General features: G+C 40.9%; 1 protein-coding gene across 4 annotated transcripts in view; it reads right to left on the bottom strand.

The window, feature by feature from the left end:
- ANKRD29 (ankyrin repeat domain 29) overlaps positions 1-19,759 on the bottom strand; it is a 60,478-nt gene extending 40,719 nt beyond the window's left edge. For all 4 annotated transcript variants that reach the window (XM_020968741.2, XM_020968736.2, XM_078153464.1 and 1 more), the window contains exon 1: positions 19,466-19,759. Coding sequence is in view for 3 of the 4 variants with exons in the window: in XM_020968736.2 (XP_020824395.1) it covers positions 19,466-19,486 (21 nt within the window). In the remaining variant the exon portion in view is untranslated. The remainder of the gene's footprint in view (positions 1-19,465) is intronic.
- Between the last annotated feature and the right edge of the window lie 312 nt (positions 19,760-20,071).

The following is a 20,071-nucleotide window of genomic DNA, read 5'->3' as shown; positions in this document are numbered from 1 at the left end:
CCAACAGCAGCCCTCAGAACCTGTAGCAAGTCCAATTCCTCATTATACAGGAATTTGTGCTTCTGTGTATGTTTGGACAATGTCTAGTAATATGCAGATTACGAAAATACTTTGAATAGTTTCATGGCTGATTTATGAAGGAAAAAAAAAACCTCTCACATTTGAGATTACCAGTTTGCCTTCCCTGAAGTTGTCAGCATCATTTTCAGGAGTCGAACTGATAATTAATTTATGAAATTATGAAATAGCAGGAGAAATGTCCATTTCTTTGGGTATTTGCCAAGACTGAGATGGCAGCAGGAAACGGGGTTGTAATCACACTTGAATAACCATGGAATGGGTGGGGGCCAACAGTACAGAACATACAGAGACAAGCAGTAAAGGGGGTACAGAGACAGATGGCATGGGGACAGGGGATGGATGGTGAAGGTAGGCAGGCAGCATGAGGAAGAGGATGGGAAAGGGGAGGAGCAGAGAGTATCACTCATGTAACTATGGATTACAATTGGGAGCACTCAGGAGCACGGACCCAAATGGAGATGGAAGAATGGATGGTTCCAGGGACAGGAGTACGAGGTCTCATTTTTATAGGGTTTTTTGGGAAATAGACTAACTCTTATCTGTACCACTTTGGAGTTAGTTCATTAACATTTTCAAATTATTTTGTCAGTAAAACTTTAAAGATAACATGTCCATATCATCTCAAAATTATCAACACCATTTGGTGATCTGTTGGTCTTTACTGCGGAGGTCTGGAATTTGTCTGGGATTTATATATCATAGGACCAAAAAGCCCTGATACATGGTTTGCCTTGATTCAGCACATATTACACACATTATGTGGCTTTTGGTTAATATATGATCCAATTCATAAATCATACTCCTTTGATCTTTGGGACAGTTTGGATGTGACTTCTGGGGTCCCCTTTACAATCTCAGTTCCTTTATTGACCCTTTATACTGGCTAATTATAAACTTAGTATACTGACTAGGAGTGGCCAAGGGGAGTGTTAGGGGGGCCAGAACTAGATAAAATTTTAACACATGAGTCTTCAAGCAAAACTGAACTTGTGGCATTCATACTGTCATGCCCGATGTAGTTTACTGCTTTTGTACCAGCTAGGTTTAACTTGCTTTAGTTATTAGTAATAGGGAGAATTGGCAATGGCAGGGGAGGTTTTAACTGTTGTAAATCCCTAAACAATGACCTTTTAATAAAGAGATTCCCTCCAGCCAAGATACAGTCATCTGGGTGGGTGCAGGAGGAGGACCTAGAGTTCCCCTTCATCAGGGCTAATTGTCCCGAGGTAGTTGGCAAAAGCGTGAAAACACGATCATTCTGGATCATGTGCTCAGAATGTTTTGCCATTTCATTTAAACCCATAATACTTTTGAAAACCTCTTTGCAAGGAGAAAACCTGCTATTTTTGTAGCAGGCTCTTAAAATGGGAGACCATTCCCTCCTCCATGATGCCCTAGGAGCATTTTCTCATGGCTTGGCTTCTTTGTCCATAGAGGATGCTATATGAAATATCTTACATCTTTCTGCAATAAATCACCTCCCTTTTCCCTATTTTAAGGAGGAGGGAGCCAGGCATGCCCTCACAGCTTCCAGGAGGTCATTCAGCTTTCTGAAGGTACTTGCTTCTACCTCCCTCTTGCCTTCAAGCTTATCACAGAACAACAATATGGAAGATGATTTTCTACACACGATGGGGTGTAAGCTGCTATCCCCCATTACCAAATGCATCTTTTTCCAATCTTCTGTTGCCACACCCTCCTCAGTCCCTTCCTACTGCCCCCAGATGGGAGGGTCTTGGACCAAGGATCCTCACCCAAGTCACTGCACTATGGAGAAACACCAATATTTATTTTTTATGATAAGGGCTAGGGAAGTAAATTGAGTCACTTATCTCTCTGTGGCCAGCACAATCTGGCCAGCACAATCTAGTACTAGATCTTTGCTAAATTTTTGTTTTACATAGTACAATGCACACACAATTTTAGAGGACTCCTGGGTGGGACCCTGGCAAGTCAAATAACTTTCTGCCGCTATTTCTGAATTTTCACAACGGGCCTAACCCTCCTGCACTGAGAGCTGAAACAAACTATAACAAATATAGGCATGCCTGACTAACATTATTAACTGGTTTTGCAAAAGCAATTGTTAGGGAGAAGTTGCAGGCACAGTGAGTTCCACAGTAGCAAGGTTATAAATGCACAAGTAGGCAAATGATATTATAGCAGGATTTCATGACTAATATTAGGGTAGGGTTTGGAGTGTCAGTTCAGTGCAGTGATATAACATTTCAAATCCAATAATCCAATCCAATCAACATTTATCAAGCACCCACTATATGTCAGGCACTGTGCTAAGTGCTGTGGTTACAATGAATAACAAGAAAGACAGTCCCTGTCTTCAAGGAGCTTACAATCTAAAAGTAAAGACAATACCCAAAAGGAGGCAGGAAATGGGTGGAGGACATCAGGCAGTATCTGGTTAGAAGGGTATCACTTCCTTGGAATTGAAACCAGGTGGAGCAGCAGATGCAAAGTGGAAATGAGATAACGTTTGTAAAAAGCACTTACTACAGTGCCTGGCACACAGTAGGAGCTATATAAATGCTTATTCCTACCTCCCCTCCCTTGGAGTCAGGAATTTTTGGTTTCCAATCCTGGTCCAGTCCAGTCAGAATTCCTCTGACAATTACCTTTGCTAAGCCATTTTTCAGTAGTGTCCCACTCTTCATGACCCCATTAGGGATTTTCTTGGCAAAGATCCTGGCGTGGTTAGCTTTTACCTTCTTTAGCTCATTTTACAGATGAAGAAATTGAGGCAGACAGGGCTAAGTGACTTGCCCAGGGTCACACAGCTAGTAAATGTCTGAAGCTGGATTTGAAGTGGGGAAGATGAGTCTTCCTGACTCTAGGTCAGACACTCTATCTGCTGAGCCACCTAGCTGCCCCGCTAGGTGACAATTATTAGCTTTGTATGAATTTTTCACTCTTATCTACTAAGTTCTAGAAGGGTTGTGATCTTCAAAGGAAACTCCCACACTGATGAGATCACAAATCTGGTGTGGAGTTTGGTTTGTGTTATTTTTTAAAATAGAGTTTTGTTTCTATATCACTTTCATTTCCAAATATATAGCTCTGGCCTCCTGTTTCCAAAGAGTGCTGTACTCTTAGAACAAAGAACAAAAAGGAATGGGGGACAGTTCATAAAAAACTATTAAGGACATCAACATTATGTGCAGCGTTTCACACCAGTAGTCCCCCACCACGGCAGTGAAGGGAGGGAGGTACATTCTCACATCTCTTTGAGGCCAGGCTTGGTCGTTATAATTCCACAGTTTTCGGTTTCATTTTTGTTGTTCTTTATATCTACACTGTTGTAGTCTTTTTTTTTTGGCAAGGCAATTGGAGTTAAGTGACTTGCCCAGGGTCACACAGCTAGTATACCTGAGGCTGGATTTGAACTCAGGTCCTCCTGACTCCAAGACCAGAGCTCTATCCACTGCGCAACCTAGCTGCCTCAACTAGTCATTTTCTTAGCATAATTTCAAACTGCTGTCCTGAACGGTTGGACCAAATCATAGTTGCAGTACATTTAGTGTGCTACCTTTCCAGAACCCCTCCAACATTTACTATTCCCACCTTTTATCGTTGCTGTCAATTTGCTTAGTGTGAAGGAAAATTTTATTCCATAGAACCATATGGTTCTTAATAGTTTGCCCTTCTTTGAGAACTATTTGTTCACACCCTTTGACTGGTTATGATGTATTACTGTTATTTTTAGGTTGTTTTTCAACCATGTCTGACTCTTTGTGACCCATTTGGGGTTTTCCTGGCAAAGATAGTGGAGTGGTTTGCCATTGCCTTCTCCAGCTTATTTTCCAAATGAGGAAACTGAGGCAAAGAGGGTTAAGTTACTTGCCCAGGGTCACACAGCTAGTAAGTGTCTGAGGCCACATGAAAATGAGTCTTCCTGATTCAAAGCTCAGTGTTCTATCCGCTGTGCTAGCTAGTTGCCCTAACATATTACTGATATTTCTGCAAAATGCCATTGGTATGGAAAACTTTATGTGAGGGAGATATGCCTGTTCTTAAAAACAAACAGATAAATCACTCAGGGCATGTAATATTTACTTCTCCTTCTTCTCATTGCCATAATTTTTGGTCATCACATTCTTCATTAACAACTTGCTCAAAAGCTGATTAGAAGAAGGAAGTGAAGAAGAAACATAAATAAATTGATTTTATAATTTTTACAGAATTATCAATTTTAGAGAAAAGAGGATGAGGGGCCTCATTTGTGCAACTGAAGGTGCACCCCCACTGAGAGTGGGGATCAGATGCCAAGGTTTGGCATTGCATGGGGATTTCAATTATACATTTACTAATATAAATCAAGCAACATTAGCTTCAATCCAATAGCAAATTCCCTTGAAATGAGGTACTCTTTTAAATAAGTATGATATGAGGATTTAAAAATCATCCACAGAAAATTTTCCAGGAGATGTCATTTGACTCCTCTAACTTATCATCTCCCTTTATGTTTGGCACTTAAGATCTTCATAGCATTTCATAAACATTAAATTGATAGCACTACATGTGGTTAAGTACATGTCATTTTTCCTTCCTTTCCTTTTTTGTCATTTTTTCTTCTTAACCAAAAGGAAACTGAGGTAGAAAAATTATTTTCCTTAATGGAGTTATTCTCAGAGGTAGATTCATACTGTCTGGACTTTCAGACCTCAAGACCACAGCTTGAAGTATGGTGGCTTTGAAAATAATGGCTATGATTCATTGCAATAAATTTAAATCTTACTGTGAATTACATTTGGATGGAGAATCTGGATGGCTTATAAAGATTTAGTTGATACTAAAGGTGATACTGTATTGGCCCCAATCTAGATGGCCTTCAAATATTGACAAATATTCATTGGTCAAATCTCTTTGAAAGGAAAAAATAGAGGGGGCAGCTAAGTGGCTCAGTGGATAAAGCACTGGCCCTGGATTCAGGAGGACCTGAGTCCAAATCTGACCTCAGACACATAACACTTACTCGCTGTGTGACCCTGGGGAAGTCACTTAACCCCATTGCCTAACAAAAAACAAAAAAACCAAAAAAACCCCCCAAAACAAAAGGAAAAATAGAGAAAGCAACACTGAAAAAATAAGTGAGATTATAGTCTGTACTCTGGTTTTAGACAAGCCAGATTTGGGAAGAAAATACTGCCCATATTCTGGCCAATATAAGATGTACCATTAAACTAACAGACACTATCCTTTCTCATGTAAGACATGCTCAACCCAGTAATTCAATCCAACGAGTACTTATTAAACATCTTCGTGGTAAGAGAATGTGTTAGGTGCTGGGAGCTCTTTAGTCATTTCAGTCATGTCTAGCTCTTTGTGACCCCATTTGGGATTTTCTTGGCAAAGATACTGGAGTGGTTTGCCATTTCCTTCTCCCACTCATTTTACAGATGAACAAACTGAGGCAAAGAGGGTTAAGGGACTTGCCCAGAGTCACACAATTATTAAGTGTCTGAGGCTGGATTTGAACTCAGAAAGATGAGTATTCCTGACTTCAGGCCCAGCACTCTATGCACTATGGCACCACCTGTGTTTTGAACATCACATAAAAAATGAAAAAACATCTTCTGACCTTAAGGAGCTTACTTTCTCCTGGAGGGATAGATATGTAAACCTTGACATGTATAGATGATTAATTTGAGGAGGAAGAGAATACTCACAATTAGAGGAATAAGGAAGGGCTTCCCATGGGAACAGGAACATAAGCTGATCCTTGAAGGAAGGTAGGGATTCTGAGGCAGAGGTTAAGAGGGAAAGGAGCACATTCCAAACATGGGGGAAAAGGAATGATGTGTCCGAAGTCTGGAAAGCTGGGTCGTAGCCAGATTGTGAAGAGCTTTCATTACCAAGTGGAGAAATTTGCATTTTAAACTAGGAGCGATGGGGAATCACTAGAGGTATCTGTGCAGGGAAGTGACATGATCAGACTTTACTTTGGGAAGATTACTTTAGTGGCTTTTTGGAGGACGGTTTGGAGAAAGGAGAGGCTAGAGGTTGGAAACCCAATTACAAGGCTATTCCAATAGTCCAAGTGATAAGAAGGGGCAGCTAGGTGGAGCAGTGGATAGAGCACCAGGCCTGGAATCAGGAAGACTCATCTTCTTGAGTTCAAATCTAGCCTCAGACACTTACTAGCTGTGTGACCGTGGGCAAGTCCCTTAGCCCTGTTTGCCTTAGTTTCCTTATCTATAAAATGACCTGGAGAAGGAAATGATAAAACCATAGTATCTTTGCCAACAAAAGCTCAAATTCTGTAAAGAAGAGTCAAATATGAGTAAAAAATGACAAACAAAAAAAAGTGATAAGAAGCAATCAGGGTAGAAAGAGGGGAATAAATATGAGACATTTTGTGGAAATGGAATCAACAATAACCTGGCAACTGATTGGATATGGGAGATGAGGTCTGAAGTTATGAGTCTGGATAAAGTTATGCATTTGGAAAAATAGTGGTGACTACTAAAAATGGGAAAGTTTAGAGGAGGTTGTATTTAGTGGGAGAAATAATGAGTTTGGTTTTAGAGAAGGTGTGTTTGAGAAGTCCATGGGACAGTGAAGCAGGAATGTCCAATAGGCAGCTGATGATGCTAGGCTGCAATGGAGGTGAGATACTAGGGATGGATGCCTAGATGTGGGAATCATTTGTCTAGAGATGATAATTGAAGTTTATGAAGTGATCAAGGGAGACTGTAGAGAGAAAAGAGAAGAGAGAGCAGGATAGAGTTTTGGGGGTCACCTCCTGCTCTTGAGCAGGACAGGAATAATGGTCTGGTCTGAGAAAGATGTCAGACCAAGGAGAAGGAGAGCCAGGAGACAGGAACGTCACAAAAACTCAGGAAGGAGAGAGAATCCAGGAAGAGAGGGTGATGTGCAAAGACTCAAGAGAGATTCAGATTTTCTCTACCTAAGAATTCCTCAAATATAATAATGCCCCGTGAAGTTAAGGCTTAGACTTCTGTCTACCTCGGTCCTCCAGACCATACACTCAAAATTGAAATAACTTTTCTTTTTTTATTAAAGTCCTCCCAACAACCCATACAGTTGGCACAAAGCCAAAACACTAAAGTTAAAAAAAAAAGCAACAATAAACTTAATTCCATGGGTAAAGTTATACCTTACACATACTTACTATGTACAAGGTATATTTAAAAATAAAATTTTCCCCAGATTAATACCCTTACTTACATGTACTGATAAACATTTTTATATCTGTCAAGTGCTCATAGAAATTTTAATTAGCTGAACTTACAAAACCATATGGAGATGTGGAAACAACAATGTCCCCTTTATAAAGATAAAGATGGTTGATTAAAGAACCTGATCATTTGATGAGTTTACAGGAAGGTGAGCCTTTGTTTGGGACTTTGATTTCTTCTCCCTCTGGAGGGTGTGGACATTCCCATTGGCACCTCGTTAAGAGGACTGAGCCTATCTCCTTGGCTTGGGTGTTTACCAGTATAGTCAGAACTCACTGAGGATAAGTGATAAAATCTCAGCATTTGGGGAAGAATTGGTTATATTCGGGTGCTGTGGGTCAGAAGCCACCTCTTGGTGCTAGGCCTATTTTGAGTTTTTTTCCTTTTTCTTCTCCTAGAGTTGAGATTTAACACAGATTAAAAATCAGAGGCCTAAGATGTGGGTCTTAGGGTGAGGGTGGGGGTGGGAAAAAGGTCTGTGCATTCACATAGCCTGCTTAAAGGGAACCACCAATTGCAGTCAGAGGCTCATGACAAATTCAGGTTTTCTCTCCCTCTTATCCCGAGATGTGGTAGAGAAAGATAGAGGACAGAGAGTCTCAACTACATGGCCTAGAGAGAGTTTCAGGATCTTGAGCACTTGGGCCTAGACACAGAGAAGTAGTAGCTTGACCTTACAGCTCAGCTGTGGTAAAGGGTAGCTCTGTAATGCTAGAGGTTTGGTCAGATGCTGTGGTAAAGTTGGAAGTCACCAGATGGGGAGGAGACTTAATCCTGTTTATGTGAAGGTCTTTATATGAGTCCCTTGTTTTGTCCTTTTTGTGGGATGAAATAAAGGCTGTCCTGTACCAGTTAAACATTGTTTCCTTGAGTCCTTATTCAAGAGTCAGGACTTTACAAAGTATCTCCTTGAAGACCTAGATATCTAAAGCTACATTCTGAGGTTCCCAGAGGAGATTCTAGGTGAGGGAAAAACAAGTCAGAGTTGGGGTTTTTTGTTTTTGTTTTTTACAGTGGTTTCCCTAAGATTGAAATCAATCATGTAATCCTAAACAGGGGTGGGGAACCTGCAGCCTGGAGGCCACATGTTGGCCCTGTAGATCCTCAGGTGGGGCTTTCTGACTGAGTCCAAAGTTGACAGAACAAATCCCCTTGATAAAAGGATTTGTTCTGTAAAACTTGGACTCAGTCAAAAGGCCAGACCTGAGGACCTAGAGGGACACATGTGGCCTCGAGGCCATGGGTTCCCCACCCCTGAAGAGGTTAGGGCCCTGAATCACAGGTCACAAAGTACGGAGAATGAGGTTGACTTCCTCATATTATCAGTGAACCAGAGGAGCTAAGGCAGAAAATCTGGGGAAGTTTCTGAAATTTGATCAGTGGGAGAGAATTGAAGAAACTCAGAAGTGGCTGGAAATTGGATTCTGCTTGAGACTCAGGGGAAGTAGTTATGAGTAGCTTCTGTTTGCACTGGGGCCATGATAGATCTATCAATCAAAGGCAACTGAACAAGCTAGCATCTTTACCTATGAAGAGGCAGGGAACTCATTATCTATATATAAACTATGCCCAACAGCCCGCAACAACTGAGCCTCCAGAAGAGGGAAATAAGAGAGACAAACACATAATTTGCTATGGTAGTGTTCCACAAACAAAAGCTTCCAGTAAAAATGACAGAAAACTGAGGGTCTTGCTTCTGGAAAGTAGGCAGGAAAAGAAGCATTCTGAGGTTACCTACAGAGAACAGGTTATGTTTGTGTTTCTTCCAGTGACAAGCAATTGTTACATATGTACAAAGTGCAGGTTGGTCTCCCTGTTGTGGGAGAGGGTGAAAGGGAAGGAAGTATACCTCTGTACTCTCTAGGTTGTAGGGATGAATGGATGAATGGAATCATCCTTGAAAGAATAAAGAGGTTTTTCCAAGATATAACAAAAAATAGAAAGAATAGAAGAGGTAAGAGTGAATTCTGGCCTTTGGAGGAATAGGATACCAGGCAGAAAGAGAAGAAGATGGATCACTGTCATTTGGAGCTCAGAGAGTGGTCCTATGAAAGAAAAGCTATCCTTTGGTTCTAAGGAATGACACAGATCTATAAGTTCCAACAGAAGAGGGTTCATTCTGGAGAGAATAAAAGGAAGAAGAGATAGGTAAAGATAATTAGGAAGCTTTTGTAAAAAAAAAATCTTATTTTTTTTGTTATTCTGAACTCAAACACTGACTAATATGAAATTTTTATATATGAAGGACAAAAAAAGAAAGTTGAATGTGGAACTAAAAATCTCATTATTTACAGCTTATTTTTAAAAAATGTACTCAATTAATTATGTTAATTCCAAAGCTCTACGGCTTGTCTGTGTTGCTTTCTGAATTTTCTTCTGATTTCTTCCAAATAATTTCTTTAAATGCCTCATTGATGTCCTTTTCTTTCTTCCTTTTTTTTAAAGCATCATTATTACTAGCCACTGCCCTCCTCATTTCCCCCAATAGTCCATTCTACCTCTCCCCTTCAAAACCCTTATCTTGTAACAAGATAGCATACTCAAACAGATCCATAAATTGATCATGTCCAAAAAGGTATATTCCGTTCTCCACTTCTAGCACAACAACTTTCTGTTGAGTCCTCTTGAGTCATGGTTGGTCCACTTTGCAGACCAAAAAGCATTGACCACAGTTCTTAAGCCTTTTAATGTTGTATAACCTCCATCATACACTGTTTGAATTCAGCCTCAGACACTTACTACCTGTGTGACCCTGGGCAAGTCATTTAACTCTGTCTCAGTTACTTCATTTGTAAAATGAGCTGGAGAAGGAAATGGCAAACCACTCCAATATCTTTGCCAAGAAAGCCCTAAATGGGCTCATGAAGAGTCAGACAGGACTGAAAAGACTGAACAAAAAACCCCTCTGTGTTACAAGGTACAATCCTGAGAATCTCAGTACTGGAAGTCTTGGGAAAAACTCTGGAGGCTGTGTATATGTGTATGTGAGGTTGACTGGTTTGAGGAGGTTTCTGGGATTATGGCAGATGACAAGAAAGGGAGTTTAAATACATGTGGAGTTTAAATGGTGGATGGACTTTCTTGAGAGGAGACATGTGAATTACCTCAGGACCCTCAATCTGTCTTCATCCAGAAGGACTATGAGAACTGATCACTGAAGAGACACTGATGATGGTGTGGGGATGTGGTATCACATTATACCAGTTAGGTAAGACCACCCCTCACAGATATTATTCCCTCTCTGCTACCCAGCGGCCAGACTGAGAGGTACCAATGAATTGCCTTTCTCCAATATTTAAGCAGGAAGTCCTTCTTGCTCTCTGAAGTCAGAAAAACAACTGACTGTAATCTCACTGTGCTGATCAATTCCCCTCTCTGTTTACTTCCTATTTATGTTCTAATTCATCTTCCTTGATGCATAAAACTATTTTAGGGCACTAGCCTTAGCTATGTATTATTTGGGGGAGTGCTAGAAATGGTCTGGAATAAATCAATGGATTAACTCACTCATGGTTTGATTTTGAGAGATGACCTTTGGGGCTAAACTGGTTGGTAGAACAGTGAGCTATTTTTGGAGCTAGTGCCACTCAATTGCCAATGCCTACTGTGTTTTAAACTGGCCCAAGGAAATAAATGGGAGAGGTAAATTAAGACCAGAGAGAGTTGATATAATCAAACCTGAATTACTTCCCGGAAAATCTATGAGCCCAAAATATAAGCCTAGTAGTAAGGACAGAAAAAAAGAATATAAGGCAGGAATTGAACTACATGGTTTCTGTACTTTTGGTACTTAACCTCCATAAATTCCATAAAAGTTAAGCTACAAAAACGTTATTTCATGTGAAATATTTAGGTTCATTACTGTTGTTTTCTAGTCAAGGTATAAATTGTTCTTCTGGTTAAGCTCACTTCATTCTGCATCAGTTTTATGCAAGTCTTCTCACGCTTCTTTGAATCTGTCCATTTCTCCATCTCTTGGCTTCAGGTATTTTTTCTGGCTGTCCCCTGTGCCTGGCATGCTTTCTCCTTATTTCTATCTCCTGGCTTTCCTGACCTCCTGTAAGTCCCAGCTAAAATACCACTTACTGCAGGAAGCCTTTCCCAAGCTCTTTTAATTCTAGGCCTTTTCTCTTTTATTTACTTCCTATTTGTCCCATATATAGATTGTTTGTACTTATTTGTTGGCTTGTTTTCTCCTCCATTCAATTGTGAGCTCTTGGAGGACAGAGATTGTCTTTTGCCTCTTTTTGTATACTTGGCTGTTAGCACAGGGCCTGACACATATTGTTGTTGTTTAGTTGTTCAGCCGTGTATGACTCTGTGACCCTGTGGGCCATGCTCTCCATGGTGTTTTCTTGGCAAAGATACTGGACTGGTTTTCCATGGTCTTCCCCAATGGGTTAAAGCAAACAGGGTTGAGTGACTTGCCCAGTGTAAACAACTAGAAGGCTGGATCTGAATTTAGGTCTTCCTGACTCCAAGCCCAGTGTTCTATCCACTGAGCATCTAGCTGCCCTACCTGGCATACAGTAGGTGCTTAATAAATATTTATTGACTGATCCTCCCTTTCCTTATTCCTTTGGTTTAATAATATTCCATTCCAGGCCTGTAGCCATGATTTCTTTAGTTAGTCCCCAACTGGTGGACACATGTTTTGTTTCTAGTTCTTTGCTACAACAAAAGAGTTTCTATGAATATTTTTGCACATATGGGTCTTTTCTCTTTTCTCTTTTTGGGAGTACCTATCTAATAGTGGTATCAGAGGGTCAAAGGAAATGCACAGTTTAGCAACAGGTAACTTCTTCCTTACGGATGTTGAAGCAGCCATTTTTTTTGACCTGACGTAAACAATAGTTGGGAAGTGAAAAGCTGATTGAGAAAATGAGGACTGAGGATGGAATTTGGATTTCTGAAACCCCTCCACCCTTTGTGTTCATATCCCTACCTTCCCTTCCCTCCTACAGTATTCCCCTTTACAACCATCCCTCCCTTCTTCCTTAATGTGCACACTCTTTCTTGTCTCCTTGCACCCAAGGTGATACATACCTACATTCACACCTTCCTACATTCACACCCACCTACACCCACATTCCTTTTTCCAGTCTTTCTCTTCCCCTCTTCTCCAACCTATCTTTCTATTTCTTTCTTTCCTCCCCCTCCTCATGGCAGAAGAAGGGAATCATTCATTTCCTCTAGACATCCATAGAAGGATGAGAGCTAAAGGAAGAGTAGAACCAGTAGGCTCTGGATGCTCTCCTAGGGGTCAAACAAGGGGGTGGAGGCAGGAGGAGAGCCTTTAAGCTATTTTTTCCTTCCTGCAGTGAGCAATGAGTCCAAAATCACTGATGTGTATCATAAATAGTGTTATTTTCCTGTTCTCAATGAGCTGTTACTTTTTTCTCATCTTCTATTTCCTTTGGTTCAATAATATTCACATTCTACAGATTATTAGCAAGTACATAATTGTGATACTTTTCAAAATAAAAGAGGAGCTGTTATCTATGTGTTTAGGGGGTTTGTAAGGAGAAACTATAGAATGAGAGGATAAATGTAGTACTTCAAGGAGAAAATAGCTAGTTGCTGAAGAAGAAACAAGAGGAACGTTGGGAGCTCATGAGTAGCCACTTTATCACAGAGGACATGATTGAGAAGGCCAGGAAAGCCAGGAATAGTCAAATCTGTAGATTTTGGGAGAGCCAATTTCAAAGGTCCAGAGAAAAGACCCAATGGCCTAACATTTTGAGTTGGCTCAACCAGGAAGGTAAGCTCTTACCAACAAAAAATTTGAAGACACAAGTAGCAATGATTCTGATGAGGAGAAAAACAGGGGAGCTGTCTAGAGGGACCACCATGGACACACAGGTGCAACATCAACAAATTCAAACAAAAAAAGAACATCTAGAGAACATAGATGTAGGGACAGGCAATGGAAGATGAACATAAGAGAAGGTATGATCCTATAAGAATTATCAGGAGCACCTAGAGCTCAGAATAAGCTAAGATCAGAAATAACAATAACCACGATTTGTATGGCATTTCTGGATCTGCAAAGCACTTTACAAATGTTATCCCATTCTATCCTCAAAGCAACTTTGGGAAGAGGGTGCTATTATTATTCCCATTTTACAGATGAAGAAACTGAGCAGACAGAAATTAAGTAACTTTCCCAGGGTCACATAACTAGAAAGTGTCTGAACTCAGGGCTTTGTGATTCTGGTTCCAGTTGCCTGATGAATGCCAGGGATAACACAAAGGGTGGTTTATTTTTTTCCCCAATTAACACCAGGATAAGGAAGATCAAAGGTTTGGGACTATTACTGGGGATGAAGACTGGATTTTGAAAGTTAGGTTCAAGGGGGCAGCTAGGTGGTGCAGTGGATAGAGCTTGCAGTCAGGAGGACCTGCGTTCAAATTCCGCCTTCGAAGTCCTGATTGCCTCACTAAAAAAGCAACAACAACAACAACAAATTATGTTAGAGACAAAAGAAGGACCAGAAAGGGTTCCAGGAAGATGGGATGATGATAACAGATGATGGTGATGAGGTTTTTTTTCATTATTCTATTTTCTTTTCCAAGGAGAATGATCTCTAGACGGGGAAGTTTAGGGAAAAAATGGTTAGACATCAAAGATGTGAGGAGGTGGTCATATAGCCTCTACCTGTGTTTACTGAGTTAAAGTTACCAGGCCCAGCCTAACAATGGAGGAACTGGTGAAAGAGATTGCAGGGCTGCTGGCAGTGATCTATGGAAGATCTTGGAGAGTGGAAGAAGTCTCCCAGAACTTGAGAAGGGCAAATATCTCACTTTTCTTTTTTTTTTTTAGTTTTTTTTTTTAGGCAATTGGGGTTAAGTGACTTGCCCAGGGCCACACAGCTAGTAAGTGTCAAGTGTTTGGTCTGAGGCCGGATTTGAACTCAGGTCCTCCTGACTTCAGGGCTGGTGCTCTGTCCACTGTGCCACCTAGCTACCCCCAAATATCTCACTTTTCAAAAAAGGGCAGTTAGAATCTATGAACTATAGAAAATTAGCTTGAGATTTTGATTCTTGGAAAAATTATGTTATTAAATATTTGTGAACATTTAGAAAATAAAGCAGTAACAACTCAAATCCAGAAAGTCTTCATCAAGCATTTATTAAGTGCCTACTCTATGCTAAGGGCAGCACAGTGGATAGAGCACTGCGTCTGGAGTCAGGAAGATCTGAGTTCAGATACAGCCTTAGACACTTACTAGCAGCGTGACTCTGGCAAGTCACTTAACCCTGTTTGCCTCAGTTTCATCTATAATATGAGCTGGAGAAGGAAATGACAAACTACTACAATATCTTTGCCAAGAAAATCCCAAATGGGGTCACAAAGAGTTTGACATGACTGAAAAATGATCAAAATATGCCAAGCTCTGGGGATACAAAAACAAAAAGAAAGAAACCCCTGCCCTCAAAAGCAAATACATATGCACAAATAAGTGAACACAATATTTGCACACTGTAAATACAAAATAATTTCAGAAGGTGGAGGGGAAGCAATAGCAGCTGGGGAAATCAGGAAGACCTCAACCTAGGATGGGGCATTTGAGCTGAGCTTTGAAAGAAGCAAGGCATTCTAAGAGAAAGAAATGAGGAGAGAGTTCGTTCATGCCAGAAACGTCAGGAGTAAGGAATAGCAAGATGGCCAGGTTTTCTGGCCCATAGACAGCGTGAGAGGGAATAGAACAGTGCATGATGAGCCTGGGAAGGTAGACTGGAGCCAGGTTGTTAAATGTTAAACAGAGAAGTTTGTATTTGATCCTAGAAACAATAGGGAGCCACTACGTTTTGTTTATTGAGATTTTTGAGTGGGGGAATAACATTAGAAAAATATAATTTTGGTAATTATGTAGAGGATGAATTATAGATGGGAGAGATTTGAAGTAGGGAGATCAATGAGGAGGATACTTCAGTGGTCCAGGGGGAGAGAGATGAAGATAGTGACCATAGGAGTGGAGGTGACCATAGGAGGGGAGGTGACCATGTGAATGGAGAGAAGTGATGAGATGCAAAAGTTGATATGGAGGCAGAATTAAGAAAATGAATTAATTTTAAGGTGGTCTAAAGACAGTTTTGCAAAGCAACATCAACTCAATAATTTATGTAATTGGAGGAAAATTATAGTATGTATAATCCAAAAAGACATTTCTCATTGGCTTTAAAATGTATCATGCGATGCTTCACAAGATCCTTTTATTTTCTTTAAGTTAGTATTAAAATGATTTTGCATTCCTTGCAAAATCATTCACAATGATTCCAGTAGATGAGGTGATCTAGCAGCCTAGAGGGCGAGAGCCAGCCTGGAATGAACAAACAAGTCATTACAGATTAAACTAATTTTTTTAACAAGCTAATTGGAGAGATGAATCAACGCAGTGCAATAGACAAAAAGTACTCAGATGTCAGCCAAACAGTTACTCATGCTATGCTTGTGAATAAAATGTTAGGATATGGACTGTATGTATGTGTAGGATGACCTGGACTGGACTTATGTCTACACTCAAAGGTTAGTTGTTAAAGGGTCAATGCCAACTCAGAGGAAGGTCTGTAGGAAAGTGCCTCAGGGATTGTTCACGGTCTTGTACTCTTCAAAACTTTTATAAATGATTGGATGAAGATATAAGTGACAGGGCAGTCAGGTGGTGCGGTGGGTAGAGCTCCAGGACCTGCAGTCAGGAAGTTTTGCTGTTGCTTAGTCTTTTTTCAGTCGTGTCCAACTCTTTGTGACCCTTCTGAGGTTTTCTTGGCAAGGAAACTGGAGTGGTCTGCCATTTCCTTCTCCAGCTCATTTTACAGATGAGGAAACTGAGGCAAATAGACTTAAGTGACTTGGCCAGGGTCACATAGCTAATAAGTGTCTGAGGCCAGATTTGAACTCAATAAGAGGGGTCTTCTTAACTTCTGGCATGACACTCTATCCACTGCCCCTCCTAGTTTCCTGAGTTCAAATCTGGCTTCAGGTACTTACTAGCTGTGTGACCTGGGATAAGTCACTTAACCTTGTTTGACTCAATTTCCTTATCTGGAAAACGAGCTGGAGAAGGAATTGGCAGACCACTCCAGTGTCTTTGCCAAGAAAACCTAAATGGGGTCACAAAGAGTTGTACACGACTGAAATGACTGAACAACAATAACAACTAAATGACACATATGTCAAATCTGCAGATTACCTGAAGTTTGCAGGGATAAGGGATATATTGGATGCCAGAATCCGAATCCAAAAGATCTTGCCAGGTAAGACTGATGGGTACATCAAATAAGACTGAATAAAATGTGATAAGTACAAATCTACATTGAGGTTATATAAATTAACTTCACAAACACAGGCTGAGGGAGAAAGAGCTACACAATGACTCTTGTGAGAAAGATGGTGGGGGATGATGTTCTGCAAATTCAGTCTTAGTGTCCAGGTTTGAATTCTGCTAAGCCTTTGTCTTAAGTTAGACCACACCCAGAGTACTGTTTCATTAGGGGTCCCATAGAAAGATGTCTTTGAAATGTATGCAGAAAAGTATGCTCAGGATGGGTGAAAGGCCTTAAGGAGCAAGTTGTAAAAGGATTAGTTAAGGGAATCAGGGATATTTAGCTTGGAAAAGATATGGCTTAGTGGGGGCATGGTAGCTGCTTTCAAGCATCGGACATGCTAGCTCCTCCTTGAGGGGCAAATCTGGTTCTCTACTAGGAGTGGATGGAAGTTGTTTATGGGCACTAAGGCTCAATTTACGGAAAAACTCCTGAAAAATTAGTGCCATCCAAAAGTGCAATGGGATGGGGTCACCTGCCTCTCATTAAAAGTCTATAAGCAGATGATAAATAAATAAATAATGATAAACGGATATTGTGGAAGTGATTTTTATTTTTTATTCTTTTTTTCTGATTATTATTTTTTATTTCTTCTCCATTATAATTCCCCTTTTTCATTTTTGTGTAAATAGTATTTCATTCCCCTCCCAACTACATGTAAAGATAGTTTTCAACATTCATTTTTTATAAGATTTTGAGTTCCAAATTTTTTCTTCCTTCCTTCTTCCCTTCCCCACTCCCTAAAACAGCAAGCAATCTGATATAGGTTATGCATATGCAATCATGTTAAACATATAGGAAGTGATTTTTTGAGGGATGGATGGGATTAGTTCGCCTCTGAGATTCCTTCCAACTCAGATTCTGTGATGTGACAAAATACATTATTTATGCAAAGAATGGATGAAAAACTAGCCATATAAAACAGAATCAAAATGTGATGCTTATATAAATCAAGCAAAACATTAAGTTCCTACTGTAAATTTAAATTTGGATAATTTAAAATGATTAAATTAAAATTTATCATATATACCATATTGGGGTATAGATGTATTGGGGATAGGAGCCTTACAGATATAAGATTTCATGGATAAAGGAAGTTCCTGGCTGGGGAAACTCCCTCTACCAATGCAAATTAGCACCCTTTCTGTAACTTACAGTTTGAGATTTATTTAGAGCATTATGAGGTTAAGTGACTTACCTAGAGTCACACATATCTAGCATTTGTCAGGGAAGAACTTGAACCAGGTCTTTCTGGCTTCAAGTATAGTTCTAACTACTACTCTATGTTGACACTCTTTTGGCATACTATGAATAGCTAAAAACAAAACAAAACAAAAACCCACCCAAATTAATAAAGCAGAAGCATCCTAGTGTAGGGGAAGGCATTGAATCCAGATATGGGTTCTAGTTCTGATTCTGCCACTTACTAGTTCTTTGACCTTGGGCAGGTGGTTTTATCTCTCATTTTCCTCTCCTTTCAAATGGTAATAATCACGCATTACTCACATCATGGAATTGTAATCAAAATGATGTTTTTGTGTGTGAAGCCCTATATGAATGTGTAGGAAGGCTGTCTTTCCACAGGTAGCATGGGGGGTGTTGTGTGGCTTAAAGGGAAACAGAATAGACATATCAAGTGTCTTCTCCACCCCCACCCCCACCCCCCCACCCCCCCACCCCCGCCAAGGGAGACTTTTGGGATTCAGGTTACAAATGTTATTAATACACATTTAATTGGCATACAGAATGAGAATGGAAAGTAAGAAACAGACAGAAAATTGTGAGCTTGAAATATTTTCAATGTATGAACATTGCCAAAGTCTGGGGGAGGTGGTAGATAGTCCCAATGTGAAAATTAGATAAAAATTTTAGAATCTAGCTTTAATAATCCAAGATGCCAAAATGGATAGTTTGTTAAAAAAAAATTGTTTGGACGATTGCAATTTATTGAGCAATAAAGAAAAGGCTCTGTAGAAGTTATAAAAGAAAAAAAGCAGATTTATCTTAGTAAGACCCCTCCCGATTTCCAAGGAGAGTTAGGTCAGGTTATACCCCAAACATTCTCTGCTGAGTTTTTAAACCAAATGGTTTCTTCCTTAATCCCGGCATCCTGGTAGCCACCTATGGTTTCACGCTATAGTGAGTCATTCGATCCGAGACTTTGCTAATTTCAAAGGCCCAGCTCTTCAATAGAGTCTAATAATGAGGAAGGAGAGTATGCAGATGTTTGTGCAGATGTCGCCAAGGGTTTGTGGAAAAGAAACCGAAACCTGAGAAAACTGGTTTCGGAATCTGTAGTCCTTGCAGAGAGAGGCATGACTGCCCTGGTCAGAAAGAGCTGACCTCCCACAATCTTATTTCATTCAACCCTCCCTGCCCCCCCACCCCGTCTCTTCTACCTTCTTTCACATATCCCAGTTTGAAGACCTGTGAATTCCCACACTGTGTCTATTTATTCTATCACACCATCCTCGGCTCACTTAGAAAAGAAAGAGGATCTTTCAAACCCAAACCAAACAAGAAAATCGTACACTAGACGCAAACCTCCATCTCCATCATCTCCTTCCCCGCCCCGCCAGCTGGGGAGTAGGGGTAGAGAGCGCTGTCTTTCACTCTGCTCAAATGCTCAGCTGGCGCCCGCACCTGCACCCGCATCAGCACTGGCAACCCAAGGTCAAGGAGAGGAAGTTTCTGGGTGAGAGGTACGCTGGGTCCCCCACCCCGGGATTCTGCAGCCTGAGACCAGGACGCCAGAGCATCCTATCTGGGTCAGTCCAGATGTCTGGCCTTCCTGCCGGGGCGATGCACCCTTCCCTTCCCTCCTGCCCCTGCGGGGGGCTTACCTTGAAAGACATCCTGCACATGTCAGCAGTGGCTCATTCCAGGCTGTCTGCCTCAGGGCAAAGGATGCGGCCAGGTTTCCTTTCCGGAGGTGTCCTTCCTTACTCTGGTGGATAACAAGGGGCAGAGAGAGTGAGGCACCAGTCTGGGGTTGGGCTTTTGCAGACTGACTGGGTCTGCGGGAGCCTCACACAGCGCCGCGCCTGAGCCTCTTAGCAGAAGAAGCCGCAGCTGCTGCCGCAGCAGAAATAGCAGAACGCCCCATGCTTGCTCAGGCTGTGGACCGGGCCACCGCTCTCTGCACCCTCCACAGGCGCAGAAATTTGCTGTACTTTCTCTTACACTTGTGCACAGCCCCACCCCCAGCCCCTTCCATTCTTCCAGACCCCTGTCCCCATATGGTCCTTGAAACATTTTGCCCCAAAGAGCACATGCATATATGCACATTTATATAAACAGTTGGTTTCTCTTAGAAGAGCTTTCTAGAGCTTTCACACGGTAGCTCTCTCGTCCAATAAACTGACTTAAAAAGAAAATAACCCAAACGTGATGACTTTCAACGGGGGAAAAGGGTTATTCAATCAATAAAGATTAAGGCCCTACTACGA

Source organism: Phascolarctos cinereus, unplaced genomic scaffold (assembly GCF_003287225.1).
Source record: "Phascolarctos cinereus isolate Bilbo 61053 unplaced genomic scaffold, phaCin_HiC Scaffold_4;HRSCAF=312, whole genome shotgun sequence".
NCBI lineage: Eukaryota > Metazoa > Chordata > Mammalia > Diprotodontia > Phascolarctidae > Phascolarctos > Phascolarctos cinereus.
The sequence above is the reverse complement of the archived record's forward strand: the minus strand, read 5'-3'. Positions and strand labels throughout refer to the sequence as shown.